This window comes from Vanacampus margaritifer, chromosome 5 (genome assembly GCF_051991255.1).
Source record: "Vanacampus margaritifer isolate UIUO_Vmar chromosome 5, RoL_Vmar_1.0, whole genome shotgun sequence".
Lineage (NCBI taxonomy): Eukaryota > Metazoa > Chordata > Actinopteri > Syngnathiformes > Syngnathidae > Vanacampus > Vanacampus margaritifer.
Window position 1 is genome coordinate 27090651 of NC_135436.1, and position 17754 is coordinate 27108404.

At 40.5% G+C, this 17754-nt stretch overlaps 1 protein-coding gene across 5 annotated transcripts; it reads left to right on the forward strand.

The window, feature by feature from the left end:
• Positions 1–292: 292 nt before the first annotated feature.
• ddx6 (DEAD (Asp-Glu-Ala-Asp) box helicase 6) lies at positions 293–17002 on the forward strand. 5 transcript variants are annotated; one of them, XM_077565964.1, is made up of 14 exons: positions 293–446; positions 2754–3349; positions 3448–3511; positions 4689–4793; positions 4900–5029; positions 5534–5680; positions 5768–5862; positions 5942–6064; positions 6436–6564; positions 6648–6764; positions 6899–6962; positions 7378–7479; positions 7560–7739; positions 8107–10707. In XM_077565964.1, the coding sequence occupies exons 2-13, from the start codon at positions 3156–3158 to the stop codon at positions 7733–7735; spliced, it is 1446 nt and encodes a 481-aa protein (XP_077422090.1). In that variant the 5' UTR covers positions 293–446; positions 2754–3155; the 3' UTR covers positions 7736–7739; positions 8107–10707. The 5 variants fall into 5 exon arrangements, with proteins under 5 accessions (XP_077422090.1, XP_077422093.1, XP_077422091.1 ...); XM_077565967.1 differs by lacking the exons at positions 293–446; positions 8107–10707 and adding exons at positions 1474–1638; positions 16522–17002; XM_077565965.1 differs by lacking the exon at positions 293–446 and adding an exon at positions 1474–1638 and having other exon boundaries at positions 8084–10707.
• Positions 17003–17754: the final 752 nt, after the last annotated feature.

The following is a 17754-nucleotide window of genomic DNA, read 5'->3' on the forward strand; positions in this document are numbered from 1 at the left end:
ATGTTTGCTTTTATGGGGTTATAAAGTGTATTTTTTGTGCAGTAGGCATTTTCAGATTAAATCCATGACTTTAGTTATGACGAAAAGTCCGAAAACAATTCAAAGCACTTTCGAAAAACTATTATAGGATTCTAGTTTATTCTATAAATGGCAAAACAAAAGTCTATGCATTTATTGAAAGGCCATCACGACACGTGTCACAAATATGATAAACCCATCACTTCTATTGCTTGATACAAAGACAAAAAGGAATTCTTTTTCACGATGTGGCAATGATGGATTTCGCACAACTAGACAGACACAAAGATTTGAGACAGGCGTGAGTACCTTTGATACCTCCAGTTAGTTTTACTCAATTGATCAATATTGTGCCGGGTTTGAAGTGGTTCTATTTTGTCCCTTCTCAGTGTGGTACACATCCAGTGGTACAAAGACTCCCTTTCGTGGTATGTAAAAGAATTAGTCAATTAAATGTACAAACAGCATGATGCTATGGACTATTCCGAATATCCGGGGATTTCTGATATTCCCACAATGCAATGCTTCCTTTACACGGTGAAAACAAACGGCATATTTATTGTATTGTTTTTGCTTATGTCTAGCATACAAACCAGGAAGACTGTTATAGTAGTTTTGTAACATTTTTAAATCAAAATAATCCTCACACTTCACAACGATCCAAAGTCCAATGCTTTTCGATGAGCGGAGAGCTTCTTTTCACCGGCCGAGTAAGACCGCCATTTTGAATTAAGATGTAAACTATGAATTTCCATGGATAGATATACTGTACATTTCTAGGAATATAATCGCTGTAAAGTTTTTAATGAAGATCAGCTAAATGTTTTTGTTTTTTCTCGATGGGACTTGGTGTAAACCAGTGGTTTAGGGGTAGTGATTCCCGTTCTATGTGCTGTGACACATAAATTAAACAATTTAAATTTAGCCCCTAATTTCATTTACCTGGAAATTATTTTATTTTTCTACAAAAATGGTGTCTTGTTTCCCATATACTGTCAAAGATATGTGAATGATATACTCCTGCATGAGAAAGCAGAGGACACATAATCGTTGTATGTTTTTGTGACATTGATTTTTTGGGGGGGTTTGTTATTTTTTATATTGTAAACTGCCTTGTCTTGGCTTAATGGAAAACACTACGTTAGTGTACCTAATGAAATGTTTGTAGTGCATTTTGATGCAAGCTCAGGCACGGATATAGAACTTTTACAGGAATGTGAGTAGCTATTGAAAGGTTAATGATAAAGTAAACCGATTGTGATAGTTATTATTTGATAACCTGGCACGGTGACGTCATAGTAAGGCCAAAGAGGAAAACAACAACCGACGGCTATATTCGATGCAGTACTTTTATGCTTCTTAGTAAAAGGGCAGTAAACTATTTATATGATATAATACTTATGAAAGCTTTGTGATTTTTTTTTTTTATAAAGAGATTGGAAATTAAACCAGCTGATCGTGGTGGTGGTAGGCGGGCTCAAATACGAGTTGACGCCATCTTGCAGGCTCGGATGAGAAGAAGCCTCATTCGTGCTCTCGGCTACCATTTGACAAAGCTTAAAAAAAAAGAAATAAAGAAAAGAAACAACAAAAAACGACAATTCACTTCACTTATCTGAGGTAACGAACGGCTCAACTCGGACGTGACGTGCGCTTTTAACCTACCGCTGGATGCCTGAGTCGCCTGTGCCGTGCTGTTTGGGTACATTTAATGTCGTGTTTCGCCGTCGTTAGGAGGCCAGCTAGCTAGCTAGCACTCGTTGACGTTGAATGTTAGTGTTGCTGGGGAAAAAAGACAAAAGCGGAACCGTGATGATTACCAATGCCGTATAACACACATTGCTGATTTAATGATGAAAACAGTAGAAACATATTTGTGTATTGGCGACTTCTTCAAAACGCCAAGCTAATTTCCCGGTGCTATCAGCTCCTACGTCATCGTTTATTATCCGAACTCCACTTTAGATAAACATTTATGGCTTTTACAGTCTATGCCAATTTTGTATTGTCTGGGATGTACTCTCCGCTTACGTTTAAAGTCTTATGTACATTAATTTTGTGTATTTTTTACTCCTTTACGTTTTGAACAATTCGCGTTAGCCGCTAGTTGCTAACTGTATGTAGGGAATTGATTACAGATTAAACTCTTGGACTGGTCAAACATGTTTAATTGGAAATAATGGTCTCTGTCGAGGTAGAATTTTGCCTGGTTTATTTTGCTTTGCTCCTTTGTCATTGGACACTTATAGGCTAGCTCGGGCTAAACCGGGGTTAAAACTCCTCCATCTAGTTCATAGGTGTCAAACTCCGGTGTTCGAGGGCCGCAGTCCTGCAGGTTTTTTGAAGTTTCCCTCTTCCAACAAGCTGATTCCAATCAGCAGGATCGTCATCAGGCTAAGGCAGAGCTTGCTGATGAGCGGATCCTATATCAGCTGTGTTGGAGAACGGAAACGACCTGCAGGACTGCGGCCCGCCAGGACCGGAGTTTGAGACCTATGATCTAGTTTGACGAACCGTATTTAATGGCTTTTACAGGGAAATGCCCGTTTGGTTTTGATTGGGACGTACTAATTTTACATCTAAAGTCCTAAGACTGTATTTTGCTTGGGAGAGCTCAGTGTTTGCTGTTAGCTGCTAACGCCGTATGGAGTGTAAGGGTGGAGGTCTTCGCCCTTCCTTCACACACAATTTTTTTGTTGTTATATGTTGTATGACTTACTACTTTTGTGCTTTAGGGTTGATATAAATCTGACAAAGAGGACGCAGCGGCTCTGAGCTCCCCGAGATGGCCAGCTCGAACAAGTCTACCCGCACTTGAAAAACCAGCTAAGCCCTCGCGGAGTTAGGATTCCAGACACCTGCTGTCAAACTCCAAGCTCACTCAAACTTGAACTGCTCAAGCCCCCCATATCCCCAACAGAAATCTGTTCAAAAACACTGAAGAGACATTTTTGCTTCATGTCCCAGAAACGGCAATATTGTGTAGTTAGTGGCAGGGATATATATTTGGACACATTGTACAGCGCAAATAGCCCGAAGAGGCAAGGACTACCTTTAATTGTGAGTGTTTCCAGCTGAGTGGATTCACTCCTCATTTGAGGTTTATCGTTATTGGACTAATAACCTACGGAGAAAACATGAGCACTGCCAGGACGGAGAACCCAGTCATCTTGGGCTTGTCGAACCAGAATGGACAGCTCCGGGGCTCGGTGAAGCCAGCCGGAGCGCCAGGTGGCGGTGGAGGAGCGCCCCAACAGCCACTAAATCAGATGAAAGGCACAATCAACAATGGTAATGCCCAGACAGTCCCCACGACTAACGCTGTCATCAAGTAAGTTGCTTGTCATAAACAGATTGGGAAAACTTGAAATCGTGACAGATTTGTGCTTACATGTGATTATTTCTCATGAGAGTTTGGACATTTTGCAGGCCTGGAGATGACTGGAAGAAGAATTTGAAATTACCCCCAAAGGACATGAGGATGAGAACTTCGGTTTGTATTTGTTTTTAATCCTAAAAACTTTGAATAAACTTGTAATCTAGTTTTGAATAAATTCATCCCCCTTTTACATGTATGAAAATTAAACTACCGTAATCGCCTAATTGCCTTGATGGGCACTGAACTTTGTGGTGAATAGCGAAAAACTGTGAATACTTGATTTCAAACTCTGAGTAGGTGAATTCTGAATTGTTACGAACTGTGCCGGCGATTGCGGCTAAACTTGTCACAGTAGTTGAACTTCTTCTGCACTTGTGGCCCCTAGTACAGTGGAACCTCAGAGTTCGAACGTCTCGGAACTCGTACAAGTCGGACTTTGACCAATTATCTGAGAATCGAGTTTGACCTGTTTCTTGGTGTTCGAATACCCAAGCAAAGCCCAACGTACCGTGAATGGGTAGCCGAGCGATGCCGGATGCTCATGTTGCGGTCGTTGAGACGACGTGCTGCTCATTTCCAGTCAGATTATGATTACGCCCGGAGGTGCTCCGTACATTCACGAGTGCTTAAAAAAAAAAAAAAAAAAAATCCCCGACAATTTTCTTGGACATAGGTCCAAAGAAAGACAACAGTGCCAGTGGCAGCAAAGAAAAACGTACAGTGCTACGAACCACAGTGGATTTAGAAAGGAGATTATTGCGCCCTTGTAACTATATTGTGACTACTTCCGTAAATACTGGCACAAGGGCCCCCCTTAGCTGTTTAACAACATGCCTGACGCTAAACAGCGCATAAGGAGGACCCCTTAGTGTCTAACAATATGCCCAATGTAAAATAAACCAACTCAGCACTGAACTAAAGCATGCATTCACATAGCATTTTTCATCCCCTGATGCCATCATACCACAACAAAAAAGGTGTTTTTTATTGTATAAATACTGTACAGGGTCTACATGTTTTTATATAAAAAGAAATAAAAATAGGAATTATCTGGTTTTGGAGCTTGGGAATGGATTAATTGCATTTACATTATTTCCTATGGGAAAACGTGTTTTCGAGGTTGAACAATTTGGATTTTGGATACTTCACAGGAACGAATTGTGTTCAAACTCAGATGTACCACTGTATTTCACAAAAATCATACTGTTGCATAAAAAAAAGAAACTTATTTGCTTGACATTAAATTGAAGGACTTGATGAGCTAATGGTCGCATTTGCTGGTGCCCCACAGGATGTGACTGCAACAAAAGGCAACGAGTTTGAAGATTACTGCCTAAAGAGGGAGCTGCTCATGGGCATCTTTGAGATGGGCTGGGAAAAGCCGTCTCCCATTCAAGTGCGTTTCCTCCTACACAAATGTTTGTCTGTGTCTGATCAATTGTAGTTTCATGTCACAATTGCGAGCGACTCATCAAAGTATCCATTATTGCTGCTGCTCGTAGGAGGAAAGCATTCCCATCGCGTTGTCGGGGAGGGATATCTTGGCGAGGGCCAAGAACGGCACAGGGAAGAGTGGAGCCTACCTCATTCCCTTACTTGAACGCATTGACCTGAAGAGGGACTATATACAAGGTGGGCAAATCTGTACTGTACCGCAGTGGTGGGCAACGAATGTCTTGAGGTCGATTATGGACCATTTTTACATCAGGAGGACAACTATTTGTCCATTTAATGTCCCCCCCAACCCTAACATTGGTTCACTGAAATCTACTTCGTTCATTTCTTAATTATCCTCCTTAGATTATTTGCTTATTACATTTATTTTAAATATTTCATAATTTACATGATTTTTTATATATATATATATATATATATATATATATATATATATATATAAAAGAAAATGAGTATTAAAATAATTTATTTTTTATAACACTTTAACATATATTACTACTTGGTTAGTTACATTTTTTTTAATCCATTGCATAAAAAAATGACCTGTCCCATGTATCAAGTTATAAACATCGAAAATGCCCTGGAGTGCAAATATTTGCCCCAACCCTTCTGTACGACGAGATAATGATGCAAAATGGAAATTTAATGTGTGACTGGAATCTTTTGTTTTGCCCTTCCCAGCACTGGTGATCGTGCCCACCAGAGAACTGGCTCTGCAAGTAAGCCAAATATGTATCCAGGTCAGCAAACACATGGGAGGAGTGAAGGTGATGGCAACCACGGGTGGAACAAACCTACGTGATGACATCATGAGACTGGATGAAACTGGTAACGCTTTGAACACCCGGGCGGGATTCCTGCTGACCTGGTTGCATTTTTATGAGCTTAAATGTTATTTTTGTTTTTCTTTCCCAGTTCATGTTGTCATCGCCACCCCAGGGAGGATTTTAGACCTAATAAAGAAAGGAGTGGCCAAAGTCAGTCAAGTGCAGATGATTGTTCTTGATGAGGTGGGATGCGCTCTTCATTTTTCTGTCTGGCCGCGTTGTTGTTGTTTTTAACTCTGCTCTTTATCTTATCTGCCAACAGGCTGACAAACTCCTGTCTCAGGACTTTGTGGTCATGATGGAAGAGATTCTGGGCTTCCTCTCCAAACAGAGACAGATTTTGCTTTACTCTGCTACCTTCCCCCTCAGTGTGCAGAAGTTTATGGTACGTTTTCGAATGATAGTCGTAATGATTGTTGTAAGAACGAGTGCACGCCGCAAGTTTTTTTTTTTGTAAATGAAAACAAGGGTAGTACACTACATTTTAATTCTAGACGGATAATTTTGTCTCACCAAAAGTATTTATCGGATTTGTGTCCATGTAATCAGCTAGTCAGTTCTGATGGTGACTTGGCTCGGCTTTGCTTGTGATGCGACGAGACTTAATTAGGTTTAGCCACAGTTTTAGGCCTGAGCTCCAGTAGGCTGTTAAAGCTTACATGTTCCATTCTTAGGGCACTTGGTAATTGACAAAAACACCCTAATTTGTGCTCTCATGCTGCTTAAAATATAAACAAGTACTCACTGTGGTTGTAGAACTCGCACCTGCAGAAGCCCTACGAGATCAACCTCATGGAAGAGCTCACGCTGAAGGGTGTGACTCAGTATTACGCTTACGTCACCGAGAGGCAAAAAGTGCATTGCCTCAACACCTTGTTCTCCAGGGTAAGACTGACTCTTCTGGTTCAACTTGACCTCAACATTTTTATTGGGGAGGGGAAATTAAATGTATGTCACTTGTCTTCTAGCTCCAGATCAACCAGTCTATAATCTTCTGCAACTCCTCTCAGAGAGTGGAACTCCTTGCCAAGAAGATCTCCCAGCTCGGTTACTCGTGTTTCTACATTCATGCTAAGATGAGACAGGTTGGGATGCAGTTCTTTCTCATCCCTCATGTACAGCTGTTTTATTCTGATGCCTACGTTGAAGCTTCTCAGTCTTAAAATTGTCATCAGAAGAAAGCTTTAGCTTGGAGTTCAATTCTTCCCTTTCTCTCCAGGAACATCGCAACCGCGTGTTCCACGACTTCCGAAACGGTCTCTGTCGAAATCTCGTCTGCACTGGTGAGTCACGAACAGTCTTGGATAGTTGAATATGCTTTTTTTTTTTTCAACTAGACTTGAAATAAAGGTAGAGGGGTCTACTAGTTCTTGCTCCTCAGAACCTAACAAGCCAAAGCATGCTAGCAATTTCTTCTTCTTGGCTGCCATTGTGATTAAAGTGAAACATGTTTGATCAGTTAACTAATTTGCTCCCAAAACAGTATAAAAATGTTCTATTTTTAATATTGCCATGGTCCCAAAAACGCGAAGGGGATTGCGAAGTGTGAATGAGCTAATAATCACTCTTTGTGTGCTGCATACTCTCAACATGACTGTTTTCTGATTGGCACAAAACTCTTTTCAGCTGGTCAAATATTTGCTTTATAGTTGAAATAAGATTGTTCAGTATGTTTTTCTCTCGTTCTCTTTTTTTCAGACCTCTTCACAAGAGGAATAGACATTCAAGCTGTGAATGTTGTGATCAATTTTGACTTCCCAAAGCTGGGAGAGACGTACCTTCATCGCATTGGCAGATCTGGTGAGAACTCACTCGTATACTTCACCTTCTTCAGCTAAACAAACCACAACCAAGCGTTAAACGTCATCCTCCTCACTCAGGCCGCTTTGGACACTTGGGTCTGGCTATCAACCTGATCACATATGATGATCGCTTCAACCTGAAAGGCATTGAAGAACAGCTGGGAACAGAGATCAAGCCCATCCCCGGCATCATCGACAAGAGCTTGTATGTGGCAGAGTACCACAGTGAGAGCGGCGAAGAAGTTAAGCCATGAGCCAGTGAGTAGACACGTGGTCCACTATTTCTACCAATACAAATGTGTCAAAGTCCTTGTTTTTTATGGCCCCCAACAAAAGTTACAAGGTGTAATTTCAAAGTCATCTTACAACTTAGGCAATTTCATTTGGGGTAAGTGCCCAGGTGTTGAACGAGGCCTTAGTTAGCATTAAAATATCTTATCCATTCTTTCAAAAGTCTTATATGTTAATACGTTAGTAGGCTTTTATGATTGTAAATGTTCTTTCCTGAATATAAATACGCACAATTTTCTTGTAAAACTTTTAAGCTGTTGGGTCCGTGAGGTTCGACTGTTCTAAAGTACACATTGTCAACAAACATGCAGTTGAAACTTTTTGTCATTCACAGATAAGTCCATCCCCCATTCCCCTTTGGACCCCTGCCCACCTCAGTCTGGATTTTTTATTTTATTTTTTTTAATCCACAATCTTTTTTTGATGCCTTCATCAAGAATGTGAAAGTTAATGGATGCGTTTTGGAAGAACTCTTTTCCCTTGTCACAGGGCTCAATGCTGCACTGCTTGCACTGAAGACATCCCTTCCAAACCACCTTCCCTCCCTATAAGAAAAGTGCGGGACCAAGTGGACGGGATATCCCGACTAAGCAGATGTGATTTTATCTTACATGAAGCCAGCACCCAACCACCCCCGCCCCTCACCAAAAAAAACCCATCTCACCTCCATCTGCCATTTTTGTTCTTTTTTTGGAACCATTTTGTATGAAGTGCCTTAAGAAGCAGTCCAACTCGTTGTGAAGTAATAACCCTCGTCGTCATCAGTCATAACCACTTGTTTCATTTCTGCTTGTCCGGGGGCCTGCTGCGCTTCAGTCTGGCGCAACATTGCAGGACAAACTTGGATCCTCCCCTCCCCCTCAAATGGATGCTGGAGTTTTTTTTTTTTTTTTTCCTTAAACCAAGAAGAAAGCCAGACTGTCTTTTGAGTTGGAGAAAAACGTTTGCTTTGAGAACAGCCCGACACTTTTCCTCTCGTCTTCAGCAGCAGAGCAAAAATCAGTTGATGGTGCAGCAAATCAACAACATGAGTCATGAGGATTCCTCAACCAGTGGAGATTTTTCTTTTCTTTTTTTTTTACCACCACCACCACAAATCACCCAGCTCACCTTCCTATGGATGGCCGCACTTAACTCTGTGAGCCTGTGTATATACCTTCATTTTAAAATTGTTTTATGGCAGGTTAACAAGAAGGCTGGCTGCAACAATAGCAACCCTCCCCACACACGTGTACTTGTTAGCACTGGAGACTGTTTGATAACTTGCCTATTGGCCTGTGACTTTATTTATAATTTTAGAAATGGCAGAATGGGTTGAATCTAAAGCAAAAGACCCTCCTTCCTTGCGCATGAATTGCCATTGAGGCCAAGTGTCATTATTGAAAGTTGCACTTTGAATTGATTAGATTTTTGCCAGCTTCAACGTGACGATCGGATCATATCGTCCGACTCGCTGCAGTGCAGCTTTCCTTGGTGGATCCTTCGGTTTCCTCCCCGTCCTGTTACATAGACTTGCAAGGAAGAAAGCAGCAGCCAATTTTGATTTAAACAAAAATGTCGTGTGAAAAAGCATCAGTGACACAACTTGCCTGGGGAAAAAATGTAGCAGGAAGTCACTCTCTGCACAACAACACGTTAAAAAAAAACAACAGATAAATATATATATATATCTATCTCAAGCAACCAGCACAGGTTGGCACAACACACAGAGTTGAGTTCAGGCAATAACATGGACGTCTTTTTGTACCAGCCACGCCAACACGAACTTGTTGCTGTCGAAGAATACTTAAAAACAAAAAGAAGAAAAACTAAGGGGAATGGCTATGGCGGATGACTAAATGGCTTGGACTGCAAACTCGGACTGAGTTACTGGCTTATATTTCTGCCCTTTTGTTTGTTCTGTGTGGGAGTTTTGGTTATACGTCCTCATAAAACCCAGGTTTTGCACAAAAGCTCCTCTGAGCTTTTTTGGAAAGTTTGGGTCCCCTCTTATGGCGAGATGCTCTCAAACTGTTCTGATTAACGACGACTGTTTCAAAAATGTTCCCTTCACGTCATCGTTGCTTCGGAACGGCGATCCCCCTGCCCGCTCCTGTCTCGTGTTGGCCCCTGAAAGAGTTCCAATCAATTTGGCTAATTGGGCAGGGTGGGAGGGATTTTTTTGTTTTGTTTTGTGAAGAAAATATTCAAGTAAACCAAAATACAAACGAGCGAGCGGGGGATCAGAATTTTGCAGACATTCGGCAGCCGTCTGCGGCCTGGCGGCTTGTTGGCAGTACTCCAGCTTGTTTTTGTTTTCAAAGTTGGCACTAATGGACGAATGATTTTGATGGTATGCTGCCTACTGCCGGCGGTCGCCACGTTGAGAACCTTAGAGACTGAGACAAAAGCATCTTGCCAAACTCTCCAATTGGATGTGTGTACTAACCAAAATGTCTCATTCTTTAAGGTCGTTTTAAATTTGGGGGGTGGGATCAATTGGCTTTCTTGCTGCCCTAATGCACACGAATCCTCCTTGATAGTGGTGACAAATTTAAAACAAACTACACACTCTGTTTGTGTCCAATTTGATGTGGTGTCACTTTCTGCCTGGGAGGATGCTGCTGATGCATTAGTTACACTTGGGAGTTGCGTCTGTTTCGCAAGGTCGTGGACACGGGTTTGAATGGAGAGGTTGGAAATACAATACAAAAAAAAAAAAGCCCTTGTTTTGGATTTTGATTTGTTTTTGCCCAAAAGGAAAATGTTCAAAAGGGAAACTCCAAATTTTAAGTTTTATTTTTATTTTCAAGGAAATTTGGTCGTTATTCAATTGGCAGAATTTTCAGTGAAGCTAATTTTACAAAGAGTTGAGTTAAAAACAACACAAAATAAAATGTAACTATTGGGCTTAAAAGATTGAAACTTCAGTTCAAAATAAAGCTCACTGAATTTATTTTTGGTCTCTTTGTTTTTCTTTGTGTGACTTTGAAATCTGCTGTCATGGTTTGATTACTTGAGCAAATTCTTCTTGTTACTGAAAACTTCCATCATTAGTCCTAAAAGACTTCTAACAAAACGTCCAGTTTGGGACCAAACTCTACCTGCTGAGTAAAACCCCAGCCCAAAAGACACCACCAGGTACTTTGTTACTTGCAATGATTAAAATGTCACCACTGGTATCTTTAAACTTTGCTCTCATTGCAAAATTAGAGGGAGTCCGATTGCATCGATGTTGGTTACGAATGGCTTGCAGCAATCAAGTGGAATAAGCCGTCATGCAGCAAGAAGGTATGCTCATTTGCCGTCATAATTGAGCTTTAGTTTTTAAGTGCTTTTCATACAAAGACAATTGTAGACTGCCGTTTGCCCACTTGTGCGCCTTGGTGTTATACATTAAGACCCCAGCAGATGGCGCTGGCGTACTTAAGATATGTCAGCCATGCACACTGCATGCTTTGATTCAAAAGGACCTACGTTGTTTTTTTGTAGTGAAACAGGTGCTTGTTCAGTACAAGAAATGTACTTTCACTCCCCTTGACAGGTGGCATTCAGTTATTACAATGACTTGGATTTATATCGAGCCATGTAGCAAAGAGATGATTCACGAGTGGTGCTCGAGTGTAGATTAAGTTGGCACATTGGTATTACATAGCAGATTGGGTGATTCATTAAATGACACGCAAAACAAATGGCTCACAGGCTGGCAAGCAGGTAGAGTAACATTAAGTGGCAGACTAGTGGCACGTGAGAGTAAAGTGGGAAGATGGCAGGCCAGTAGCACTCGGCACAGCTGATACTTCATAGGCGATTTCCAGATTAATTTGTTTTATTGATCAGTCATAGCAGGCGTGGCACGTGACTGAGGCAGGTGGCGTTTGTGACGCGGGTGACTACTCAGACATATGGCATTTATTTAGTACGGATGCATAGCAAGCTGGTGGGACAGTGAGAGAAGTAGGTGACATGGGTGACAGTGTGCAGAGAGACAGCTGGGTGGCACAGGTGGCGGGCAGAGAGCACAGCGACGTACAAGTGGCAGACTGCTGGTACTTCTTTGGCCCACTGGTGATGCAAAGCTGGCTGGTAACGGGTCACGTTACAAAGTGGTGGTGGTTGGCAAATCGAGCTTCATGATGCGCTTGTCATTTTTGACACCTTTAGATGGCACTCTTGGTTTAAGCATGCTGTGGAAGTTTATCAATTTCCAATTGCACTTTATATTTAAAAGAAGAGCACCATCTAGAGGAGGAAAAAAATAGCACGTGCTTCATTTTCCCATCACTACTACACTGCTTCCTCAAATATGAAAACAAAAACGCAATTTAAAAAAATCATTATATTGTAATTGACACTTGGGGCTACATTTTTTTTGTATTTGTCATTAAAGTTGGGCGTGTGTCCCTTTCTGTGAATATCAAGACCAAAATACAGGTCAAAAGGGAATTTGTCGAAAGTGTGACGCAAGATTTGGGTTCCTTATGATTCCCCCTTACCAGGCATACCTTGGTGTTTGAAATTAGACTGGTGGTTGTTGAGAAAAGACAATTTGAAATTTGGTGTCAAGTTGCCACCGCCCATTTTTGTGAAAAAATCGTTGTGGTATCCTCGGCAACCGGTTGTCGGTCCAATCAAGATGAAATTTGAAATGTTGACTTTCCATGCCACCCTTTCACCTGGGGTGGGATTGCAATGTCATTCTTCTGGATGGTCTGAGGTAATTAAAACCTTTCTTAATTTTGGAATTTTATTGTGGAAATTTCAGAATATTTGTAATGTGACAACAATGTTGAGAAATGTGAAAGGAGTGGGAAAACATGTAAAATATAAATTTGATAACTTAACTGTATAAATGTCGGATTCTGGCAATGTGATCAGTTCCCAAGATGTCCTGAATTGAACTGAACATTATAAAGTGTGAATCGTTCAAAAATGTTGGACGTTGAATTGTCGAACGATTTATTGGAAGACGTGGACTTTTGCAAAAGTACGAAAGTAATTCTCAACATGTCCGTAAGGAGGTTGAAAATGTGCTTGTTGGGCAATCACAGTAAAATACACCTTGTGACAGGGCAGTGTAGCACAGTAGCACAAACCGGCACACGCATGGCAGGTGTGTGGCAGACTGGTGACAAAGGTGTCAGAATGGAGGCACAGCAGTTAGAACAGCCGAAGCTGTGCGTGTCCGTCCACAGACACCATGGATATTAATTGAACAATTTAGCCAGCTTTGTTATTGGTTGGTGGCTTGCCGTTGGTTTGGGTTTTGTAATTACGCTTGTGGTCGAAACAGGATACGACTGTTTAAAAACAAAACAAAAAAAAATCATCTTTGATGAATATTTTAGTGTTGATCCTCACTTTGTTGCAGTGGTGGATTGTGCTGAGTCGTGCAGGCAACTATTACAGCAGCAACATTTACATTTTACACCCCCACATGTCTCATTTAAGTGTGTGTGCGTGCGTGTGTGTTCTCTTACTGAACTCGTCCTCATTTGCAAGTAAAGCTGCTAGGAAGAGTCATGAGAATAAAGAGATTTTAATTACGGCGCATACAATGAACCCTCACTGTTCGTGAGGTTAAAATGATGAACGGCGAGTAGGCTGATTAAGAACCACCCAACCCAAACGTAGTTTTGGATTGCCTGTAAATGTTTACTTTGACGTTAGGGTTTAATTTTTTTCAATGATCAAAGTTTGTGCTTACATTTATATTCATGCAAATCAATATCTCTATTGAAATGTAATTAACAGGGATGTGATTTTTCCGCTAATTCGCGGAATTCCGCTTTTTTTTATCCCCCTCGCCCCCCAAAAAAAAAATCCGTTTTTTTTTTTTTTTTTTTGTAGTTCATTGTGTATGCACATGACTCCGACAGATAACATCTTCTGCTATAACAAAGACATTTGTGGTATGCTCTAATATGAGTTACTTTTCATTTGGTCATGATACAATTATTTGTTCATGAAATTTGAACTCTTCAACATTATTTATGTGTTAACTTAGTAATCACATTAGTTAGATATGATGATATTCTCAGTGATAGTTTTTAAAAGCAAAGGCAGTCCAATGTTTTTGAATGTGACTGATTTTGAGTTGACTAAAACTGCCATTTTATATGGGATAGTTCAATATACATTGAAAATTTATGCTGTTGTTTTGTCTATTTCTTTGTCATGTGAGTGCATTGAAAGTACTTAAAAACACGGAAAACCCCTGGACCTAGCTGGGTGCCAGCGGCCCCCAGACCCCCGGCTAAATTTTCAGATAATTTCACTTTGGTCAAATCACATCCCTGAATTAATTAGGCATAGGCTGCTAAATATAAGCAAAACCAAAGTCGCTACTCAAATTGACAATGGCAACCCTTAATGTCATAGTAACTATATATCTGTCAAGTTAAACACTTTTTTTCAGACAGCACTAAACGGAGATGAACCAAACCATGGGTTTTGTGGTATATGACAAGTTTCAATGATTATTTTATATTTTGTGCATGACAAGTGAGGTGTGAAAGCCTGAGTGGATTAAAACGAAATATTTGAAGTATATTTGGTGGTTTGATACAGTGCCATACTGACCCAGGGACGGTCATTAATGGTAGACCCTGGAATCTGAAGCAATAAACTGGTTTTATCAAGTGTAATTAGTAATTACTGGACTTACTGTCGTGTTTGTGTATTTGCTGCATGCTTTTAAAGGGCGATGAGTGATGTCAGGACCAGGAGTTAGTTTGCGCACCTGTTGGCAATATCCAAATATTACAAACAAACCCACTGAATTTGTTGCCTCAGTTTCACATCCTATCTTATATTGTTTCCTATATTTTTTCCATTAATGGAAAAAATATCTGCCTCAAATAAAAACCAAATATCAAAATTTATAGAAACATGGTCTACGTATATAGAATTTTTTAACCTAATTCCGGTTACTTAATTCTGTCTGTTAGCGAGAGCCACTATATCGTGATAACTTACATTGATGTTTCTGCATTTGGCAATTTATTATTATATTATATTATTAGTATGGGATTTTTTTTAATGGGCTTTAGGTGAACTGATGAATACACACACGCTCGCACGCACGCACACGCACACACACGCACATACACATACTCACCCACATACAAAAAAAAATGTGTGTATATATATATATATATATATATGTGTGTGTATATGTATATATTAAAAAAAAAACTTTTATTACATTTTTTTAAATTTATTTGTTTGTTTTTAAAAAAAAGGAGAGCAATGATGATGTCAAATCGAATGAACAATACTGAGCTCTCCTGAGAAAAAGAAAAAAAAAATATTGTTTCCTATATTTACATTATTTTATTTTTTTTAATCATTCCTTTTTTTATTTGCTTCTGTCTGTCAAAATATTGCGTGACGAAACTGGTCCGTGGCTTAGAAGAGGTCGGGGAACTGCACTAATCAATGACTCCCTTAAACATTAATGACAGCACAGCTGAGATTTGTGTTGGTGTGTGTGTGTTGCGCGGATGACCTCTAAACAGGAAGTGTTAGCCTCACACACGCAGTAGATATGAGCCAGCTTAGCGCTATTGATCCCGCTCCTTGAGGAGACATTAGGTTTGTTATAATCAATAGCTCTTCTTCAGGAGTCTTTCCTGTGCAATTCTTCCTGCTTAGAAGGAGATTTAAAAAAAAAAAAAAAAAAAAAAATCCAATCTAGTGGAAGGAAGCGAGAGAGAAAATGGAACGTCTCGACGTCCTTGAACTTCCACACTGGGCAGAAAATGGAATTAAAAGACAGATGGTGCATAACGCCAGGAGGGTTAGTGATCTCCAGCTTCTTTTACTCAAAGATCATTCAAAGATCCTGCGAATGTAGATACCTTTTTGTCTTTTACACACAACCCAGCAAAGACAACTGTGTGCGATTTGAGGCGATACTTGACATGCTGGTGCCCCAATTTATGTTTAATTATGTATAATTTTTTTGAGCTGTTGCTTAACTCTTAGCCCCCAAAAACGTTCTATTTTAAATGTTGCCATGGTCCCAAAAACATATTTATTTGCTTAATGCAATGGTAACAACACAACCAGGGGGTGGCAGCAGAGTATAAAAGATCAGCCAGGGCCATGTTGCAACAGGCTCTTTTCCCCAGTGTATTCAACAGGTTTGTGAATAATGGTTAATCTTAGCTATATTCTAATGCTAATTGCTGCAAAATGGAAACAAATAATAAAAAAAAAATTTCCTGATGAAAGAAAAGACTAATCTTTCTTTTGGTAGGTTGCATGTTTTTTTTTTTTGTTTTTTTATAGCAATCGAACATAATATTCTGTGGGGCTTGCAAAATCTGTCAAAATCCAGCAAAACTGCCGGGAGCGATTAATGAGTTAATTAAAAAGCACCGTACCCCCCACTAACAAGTAAATCAGCCTAACAAAAGTGTGAAAAACCCGCCAATAAGTATATACCACAAGAACCCCCCCCCCCCCTCCAAAAAAAAAATATTGAAAATTTGAAAACAATTTAAAATCTGTGAATAGGCATCGAACGATGTGTATTTTGGAATACATCACCCTCACAAATGTAACAATAATTCCATCCATCCGTTTACAGAACTGCTGCTTATTATAGTTTCAAAAATGTTGGGCATTCAGTATTGACTTTATGAGCTTGGTCAAGGAACAAACTCAACACAAAGTCGAGGTGGCATTGTTGTTTTTGTTTCAAAAAATGCTTGCTTCTTCTTCCGTAGCAAAAACTTTACTCAATTCTGTCTTTTCCACTCAGTGCTGTCACGTTGACGGATGTCAGGTCAACGCAGTGACGAAAACAAGACAGAGATCGCAACCGCATCCAAGTTGGCTGATGGCGCCAACAGACGGACGGACAGATGGACAAAACAAACCAACGCCGGCACCAACAAGCTCCTTGCGTCTTGTGCAGATTTTTGGATTAACTTGTTTGCTGTTCTTCGGTGCGTCGCTGGCGTCCTGGTTACACAAGTAAGCGGCCAGGTTGCAGGTAACGTCGCTGCCTTTGCATTTCTGTCCACTTTTAACATTGAACAAAAGGATAACGCAGCCATATTAAAAATGCTTTCCTGGGTGAGGGAGCCCGAATATGAATTTTAATGAATCCCACAAGATGGCTTCCTGTTGTGCCACTCACAATCGTCATAGCGTCCTCCCAGGTGACTGTGATAATGGCCATCATTTATTCCCACCATTCCTTTGAGGAGCGGGTCTGGTGCCCAGCGTGGCGGCGGGCCACAGTGGGGGACTGGTGCTGGGCTAAGGTAGGGTTGGGGGTTTGCGTTGGGGTTGGGAGGGGTTTCGCTGCGGGGGTCTCGCGAGGTTATGTTCGGTGGACTCGCTCGCCCACGCAGCTCAACGGGAGGAGGCGAGTAATGGCGGTGGTGGCGTGCTCCGACTTGGGTCAACTTGATGGTTGGACCCACCGGGAAGTCAACTGTCACTTCAGAATACTAATATAATACACATGCCGCGTGTGTGCCTGCGTGTGGGGGGAATGCAAAATTAAGTCAAAAACAATGCAAATTAAATCAAACGTGATGGAAAACAGTGACCATAATGTAATGGAAAATAAAGGGCTTTTGAGTTAAATTAAGCTGATTAAAATAAAGGTATCGTAAATGGTAAAATTATGCAAATTAAAGCAGAAAATTGAATCAAAGAAAAACAATTCCGCAAAAAACGCATACTGTCTACTACAACTAAAAATGGGTCAAATTGACTCAAAGTGCCAAAAGTGTTAACTGGTTGGTTAGTTATTTAGCCAGTCGGTTTGTCAATTAGTCCATTAGTCCTGTAGTTGGCTTGGTCATTATTTGGTTAGTTGTCAGTCATTGAGTTGGATCGGTGGGTAGTGAGTTAGTTGATTGGTCAGTTTCCTAATTGTTCAGTGGTTAATAAGATAGTTGACTAGTTAGTTGTCAGTCAGGTACAGTAGTGACTTGTTAGTTGGTTTGTTAATCTTTTATTAGATATTGGTTAATTAGGT

Excerpts from the sequence above, each read along its gene's own strand:
- ddx6 (XM_077565964.1), top strand. The coding sequence starts at position 3,156 with ATGAGCACTGCCAGGACGGAGAACCCAGTCATCTTGGGCTTGTCGAAC. Across the intron at positions 3,350-3,447 it reads ACGACTAACGCTGTCATCAA|GCCTGGAGATGACTGGAAGA; the intron begins GTAAGTTGCTTG and ends GACATTTTGCAG. Across the intron at positions 6,065-6,435 it reads TCAGTGTGCAGAAGTTTATG|AACTCGCACCTGCAGAAGCC; the intron begins GTACGTTTTCGA and ends CTGTGGTTGTAG.